This window comes from Sphaeroforma arctica (assembly GCF_001186125.1).
Source record: "Sphaeroforma arctica JP610 unplaced genomic scaffold supercont1.768, whole genome shotgun sequence".
Lineage (NCBI taxonomy): Eukaryota > Ichthyosporea > Ichthyophonida > Sphaeroforma > Sphaeroforma arctica.
The window spans coordinates 4,321-11,881 of NW_014039790.1; the positions used below are offsets into that span (position 1 = coordinate 4,321).

A 7,561-nucleotide genomic window follows, 5' to 3' on the forward strand; every position below is an offset into this window, starting at 1 on the left:
TTTATCTCGCCTATAGTGTAGTACGAGTGCAATATTTGCGACTACCACGTTAAAACTCAGGCGCTACAGACATAATAGCCCGGAGTATGTCCATCTAGACGGATACTTGTGAAGACCACGATCTCACTGGTAAAAATAAAACGTCTCATACGGTAAATTCGAGGGGAAAATGTGTAGCTCGGCCTCGTACACATAGAAACGTACATATAGAAACTTAGGCTCATAAGGAAGTGAATCTAGGGTGATACGCTACCATGCTTCCAGATCCAAACTCATTCCCAACTTATCTTGTCTACAAGTAGATTCATCCGAACTAATATACAAGTTTAGCATATCATTTCAGTAGATATGTTCCATGTATCTTACATATAAAATGTACGACATACACGTATAGATGCAGATGAACATTTTAGCTCTTTATTCAAACTACTTTAAAAGTTGGCATTTCAATTTTATCAGATTTATTGTTTGTATCTTTCATAGTAAATGTACGACATATACGTATAGATCCGAATTAGATATGCAGCTCAGCTGTTAGCACATTGGATTGCCCATCTCTCAGTATCGCCGAAACAATATCGATGTTCTCCTTTGTGGCCTTAGTGGCCACTGCTACACGGATAGACATGGTCCTCAAGGCATCGTGCAAGGAGAGAGTTCCGCTTGCACTCACTTTACGTCCACTAAACGGCATAACATCAGGTCCACGTTGGCATTGTGCGTTCAGATTGATGCGTGTTACATGGTGTGCCAGGAAGTCTACGAGCCTCGGCAGGGTGTTAGAATCGGTCGAGAACACAGCGGCTTGTTGCCCGTAGTGTGTTTCGATCATATACTGCTCCAATTCCTCGTTCGACTCATACGGCACAATAGGCACTAAAGGACCGAACTGTTCTTCCTTTGCACATCGCATGTCCGAGTTGCACGGGTACAGCACAGTGGGCTGCACAAGAGTCCTGTCACTTTGTTTCGCATGCCTATTAATCGCCTTGGCACCCTTAGACTCGGCATCGGCAATGACCTCTTCTAGGTATTTCGGTTTACCCTCCTCAGGTAGCGGCGTGATGTTGACACCTTTCTCCCATGGTAAGCCTGCTTTCAGTGCATCGACTTTCGCCACGAGCTTCTTCACGAATTCGTCGGCCACGCTCTTATGCACATATATTATCTTGATGGCGGTGCACCTTTTATTGTTACATAAGAAATAGGAAAGGTTTTTAAAGCAGCAAATGAGTGCAACAGTAATATATATGTCTGATACACAATCTTTTCCCGTTTTATCTATAAGTAAAAAAACGGTTATAGGCCACGGTGATTCCTGGACAATACTGCAGGCCACCGAGCACCTTTGCATATTCTCCCGCACGACCACCTATCACTGCACTTAATGTAGACCACTGTATTGTTCAAAGAACTGTGATACGTGGCTCTGGGTGCACTGAATATACGCTATAAAAAAAATTTATGAAATTTAAGGATACATACGTAATATCGCTTTAATCTTCTGAGCTACTTTCATACACATTCCGACCTCAAACCCATAAACGCCAAAAGTCACAAGGATATAAAGCAGAGGCCACCCTACATCCATTGATACCTTATAAGATAATTGGACTACAATTGTCTGTAGTAGTCACGACGAATATGTATAAACAAGTACTACATGCTCATACAAATCCAGCTATAACGGGTCAGAAAGGGGTCTGTAGCTTCTTTAACTCACCCTTGTCTGTTTATATTTGGCTGATACGAACACAATAAATTCAGATATAAACAAATTTACACACCTTTGTCCGCAATAAGAGAGAGCACCCAGCGTGCACTCTGTTGCTGCAACATTTAGATCAGCCTGGGCGGTGACGATTCCAGGGTTCTTCGCATCCAAGCCCAACGCCAAGCGTACAGTGAAAGGCACAGGTGCGCACGCGTGAAGCGACTGTGCGGCCTTGTGTGTGCCGATGAATGCCAGGATCTGCACCTTCCCACTCTTCATAATGGGCGTAAACACAGTACGTCCACTACCGTGTACCACATTGACCACACCCTTTGGGAAGCAGCTCTGATAGAATTCCAACAGGGGGATGTGACAAAGTCCGCCGGTCCTGGGGGTCTTCAGCACACACGTGTTACCCATGATAATGCATGGCAGGAACAGCGTCATGAACTCATTCAACGGGTACTGGGCGGGAGGATGTAAACAAAGTATGACGATATTAGTGGAGTGGGAAGACACTGCTTCAAAGGGTTTCGAGTCTCATTTACTACTTCATTCTGAAGAGGCTCGCGATACCATATACATCTCAAAAATTCGTTCCGCTGCCAATCGCAATCCGAATAGCACAGAGTAAGGATCACAATGGTAAAATTATCACTATACACAAACTACTTTAGACACAAGGCGACTTCGAATGGAGAGCTATATAAGACTCATTCTATACTTATACACCCTTACTCACCCCTAGTAATGCAGTAGATGCAAGCAGAATGCGTACACACAAAAGCGCTTGAAGTGTGACCTTCGAAAACTTTGCTGGGATATAACCCAACATGGCAGACATGGTGGAGACAATCGAGAGAAAAATTATGATTTCGTAGCATAGTACAGCACAACTCGCATTCGAAAAGCGCGCCAGAATTATATATTTGTATTTAAAAACCTAACCTATGACCAAACACGAAGATTAATACATACTTGAAAACATAAAGATGCATCAACCAGGTTTAATAAAGAGTAACATCAGCCACATAAACAACATATACATTTGCACAACATTAAATACAAACAGACCTCCGTCGGCAAGACATGACGCACCATTTATTAGTGAAGCTAAAATTTAAAAGTGTAATTAAGCTCGACTGTCATGAATAAGTATACACAACTTTGAAGCTAGCGAACATCATGGTAGCTAAGATAGTGAGACCCCAATATATCACCTTTATGAGCACCTCACAGGCGCAGTACTCGTTCATGACCAGCAAGAACATCAATCCTACACAACCAAAGACACAGTATTAGACCATACGACAAATCTGTAACACATTATACCATCGACATGTATTATAGACTACATACATTGTAGGGCCCACAGACAGTATTAGACCATACGACAAATCTGTAACACAATATACCATCGACATGTATTATAGACTACATACATTGTAGGGCCCACAGATCAGTCCTATCCCCAGGGGTGCACGTTTGACTTGCGCCACCACACCGCCAACATTCATCAACGGATTTGTATCGTTCTCCATCTTCTTAAGCTCGGCCACAGTGTCCACGATATAGTCAATCGTTCGATCGACTTCCTTGGCTGCATCTGTCGAGTTCTTGCAGATCTCCCACATAAGGATAGAGATCAACTCCTCTCTCTTAGAGCGCATGCCTTCCACAAACTTCATCGCACACTCGATACGCTGAGCGGGCTTCATCTGAGGCCACTCGCCACGCCCGTGATCATACGCTTTGTATGCCGCACCCACACCCTTTAAGGCTGTTGCTTCATCACACATCGCATACTTTCCTATACAAATCTTATCGTCATCATTACCTGCGGCTTCCTGTGCCTTTTTAGACATTCGCACAGGTGAGTTCACTGTAAGATACTCGCCAGACCACTTCTCGATAGTTCCATCGATTAATGTAAGACAGCCATCTACACTGGGTGGGGTGGGCGCGCTGGCTGCCTTTGGGTCGAAGAAAAGATCATCCATGGTTTTCAAATGTGTATATTAAACGGATGACAATTAATGTTGCTGTTTTGCAATGTATTTATATTTATTAATATATATATATATATATATGCGTACATATATGTTTTTTGATTGAGCCTGTCACGACGTGTGCAACTCGCATAGTCATCGAAAATACACACTCGCCGTATATAAATATTACGAATTCCGACAGACCTACATACAGGATACACTGATTCTTTTGATTCTTTTTTATTTTATTCTTCAACAAGAGGAATGAGAAGCGCAGAATGCTTTTATAAACATGTATGATAGAGTGATGACTGGTGAGCCCAAGGCCCCAATAGCATTGACCTAATGACCTTTTTATCCTCATCATTGTTTTAGAGAACCGCAGATTCATGGCTTTTGATTGAAGACATTCATCCAATCAGATGTTAAACAATATGAGTGAGAAAAATCATCGCCCGCCCTTAAATTTTTACTGAACGAGGGCATCACCGTTTCAGCCTGATGCCCAGTGCCCTGACTCCTGAGGCTGTCAAGTGTCAGGCTGTCAGGCGTCAGCCATCAGGCGCCAACGCCGCCAAGCGGATATTTTGCATAAATATGCATTTCCTTGATGTAGCCATTCGTACATTTTTTTTATAAATACCTCCGTACATACAAGTCAACATACTCATACTTCATATTTATTTATTTTAAATAATTGCCTCCTAAAATTCGATAATTTTTATAACCATTTGTTTTTAAAAAAACACCAAAAATATAAAGTTATCGAAGAAGTGAGAACTATTTATGTATGTTTTTGTTTTTATTTAAAAATATGTGGAGTGTTTTTTTAGAAGGCTATGAATTAAATATATGAAAATATGTAGGGTCTATTTATTTATTTTAATATTTTTTTTGTACACTCTATACAGTGTTAATAATACACAACTACAGTCTACAGTGAGTGAGACTATTTATTTATTTTACACTACAGAAGCTCTCTCTCCCTCTCTCTCTCTACTACGGCATTACTACTCTCTCTCCTAGAGAGAGAGTCTCGAGTATTTAGTAGAGGGCTCTCGCGATTTTTAAAAACGTTCAGTAAACGTTATTTAGATACATATATACTTCAGTATTTTTTTGTTGTTTGGCACGCGCACTTCTGAGGCAGCTGACAGCAATCACAGTATCATGTGCCATTTGTCAATAGACCTATAAAAATCTAATTTCAAGATTTTTTTTTCTCAAAACGCACGTTTTGTTTGCTAATATCATTTGTAAATCACTACAAACTGCGTTCTGTTCACAGTTGCAAAGCGTAGTACTAGGCCTACACAAGCCATCATGGGGGTGGAGAAGATTCTCACGTACATTGAGATCAATGGTATCACCATCACACAGCTGAAGAAAGAAAAGATGCACATCTCCACACTTCAACCGCTCACAGAGAACAAATTTTATTATATTGACGCATCAGGAATAACAACTTTCACAATACTTAGCTCGTGGAACACATGTACCCCATAACAACGGTTCAAATGATGCCTTCGAGAACAAGATAGTAGCTTGCTTTAAACTAGCGTATTCAAACTGCACAACAGTACTTGGATGCACCCCTACTTTTGTGCTCGATGATGATATACCCAATGCTAAACGCTGAAGCCGCTCGAAATTGGCAAAATAAATAAATACCCAAAAGCTCGATAAGGCACAGCTGGGATCCTCAAACAACGGTATTCAATTGTTGTCTCTAGCTTGTATACGCACCGCATGGGGAACATATGATGATGTGTCCGGGACGGGTGAGGGTACGGTGGTTCTTCAACATACTGGAGAAAAGATCCAAGGTGTTCGTGGAGGGTCCAGATACCGTGGAAGTCGTGGCACTCCTGTAATTGCTGAAGGAGGTCAGGGCCAATGGGCGGCAGTTTCGGGCCTACCAGGATGCGTCGAATCAGTTGTTGGATGCAGGTAAAGTGGCTGGTAGTGAACTTCTGGCTACCGGGGCAGACAGGGCAGAGACGGCCGTCGGTGCGGTAGTCGAGCAATGTGAACATGTACGTATTCGTTACAATCATAGCACAGAGCCGGATTGGTGTAGACTCAAAGCAGCGATTGAAGCTGTCGTGTCTGGCTGTGTCTCGGTTTGAGGTTGGTGGTTTACCCATAACCAGTTGGTAGTAGTATTCGCGCCTGGCCATTGCCGCGATCTCACAAGGTTTTGTCAACACCGGCCCGAATTGACTCAGCACATATCTTTCATTGTCGACTCACTTGGCCCAAGCTTCAAACGGGAATTTACTGACCACTTCTTCCCATCAGTTTTTCCTGAACCACTATAGCGACTATGAGAGCCATACCATATGTTCATACGTTGTATCATACATACTTGCCATTTTTAAAATAAATATTATTATCCCTATTTAAATATATTGGCTCGCATTGTATCATGCCTATTAATTTATTGAGCCATGGATCTTTACTCCGTAATAGACTCTATGTTATAAACGTACTCTTAAGCAGTACGCAAACTATAAACGTACTTTTAATAGTACGAGGAACTTGAGTTTCCTGAATGGGTTTTACTGTTTTATTAATTAATATCTTTTCCATTTAACATATCAGATATTTGGACAAGACCATTAAAAGGCCCCAGTAAAAAAACCAAACATAAGAGTTGGTCTAGTTCTATTAATAGAACTATATTTACTTTCCAAATTTTTTTATATCTGAATACTTCGGTGGCGAGATGGCTCAACCGAATATAGGTTTCTAGGGACTATTGACGTTATCTAGTTTATCCTCCGATCAGCCAACCAGATGTGCCAGTCTGATGAAAGCTAAGTCGGTAATTCTTGATAAGTGGAAAGTTATTGGTTAAGATAATAACAAAAGACATCAAGAGTATTTTCTTTTCCTTTTTACTATTTTTCTTCTTCTAAAGATAGGATTTATGAGTCTCTCGGATTCGCCACACCGAAACATACCATAGTTTCTAATAAAGCGACAACGAAACACTAAATAAAATCCAAACACTAAATAAAATCAAAACAGTACTGAGAGGATTATATATAGGCAATGTCTCAGCCTCACAATCCCTCAGAGTATTGCTGTTTTCACGGCATACCTAACTTTACTAAAAGACTCATTTTGTTTATTTACTTTGAAATTATCACGATACTTAGATTTTACCTACGCGTTTAATTACTATAAGGTGTTAATATCGCCTTGATAGACCGAATCTTACAGTGTGATGTCGGCCATACACGTTGGAAGAGAAGAATACTAAAGGGGTATTAGACTTTGTTAAACAACAAGTGTTGCCTTGGGGTACACATAAGAAATTAGTGATGAATGAGGGTGATCCGTTCTCTTCAGCAGATATGAAAAAAAAAATTCTGGGCAGAAAGAGGTGCAGAACGCCATTACGTATCAGTAAAAAGGCATCAGGGCAATGGTAGGGCAGAGGGGGTCTTGCGTACGATTGTGGATTGGTTTGCTAAGAGCTTGCCGGTTGGGGAGGAAACCTTATGGCCAGTATATATATTTTCAGTTATGTTGGCGTACAATGCGACAGTGAATTCGGCCACGGGTATCAGCTCATACTATCATGTTACGGGCCGGTAATATACGGAGCAGGATGATAGAGTGTAATTGAGGCGAAGTTGTTAGAGGGGATAGGTTCTGAGCTCCCGAGTGAAGCTGCTGTGCGGGATAGATTGGTGGCCATTAGAGATGAAGTAGCGAAGGAGGCGCAGGCAAAGGTGGCAGACAAGAATAGAAAAGAGGCACCAGATTGGCAGCCGGGGCAGCTGGTTTGGTATACTGATAGGCTGAAGGATAGTAAGTTGGCGGAAACCTATTTAGTGAGACGCAC

At 41.6% G+C, this 7,561-nt stretch overlaps 1 protein-coding gene across 1 annotated transcript; it reads right to left on the reverse strand.

Annotated features, from left to right (window-relative positions):
• Positions 1-514: 514 nt before the first annotated feature.
• SARC_08489 (hypothetical protein) lies at positions 515-3,714 on the reverse strand (the record flags this gene model as incomplete). The annotated part of the gene is made up of 3 exons (XM_014297531.1): positions 515-1,184; positions 1,788-2,179; positions 3,157-3,714. 3 exons carry the CDS (start codon positions 3,712-3,714, stop codon positions 515-517), a joined length of 1,620 nt encoding a protein of 539 aa, XP_014153006.1.
• Positions 3,715-7,561: the final 3,847 nt, after the last annotated feature.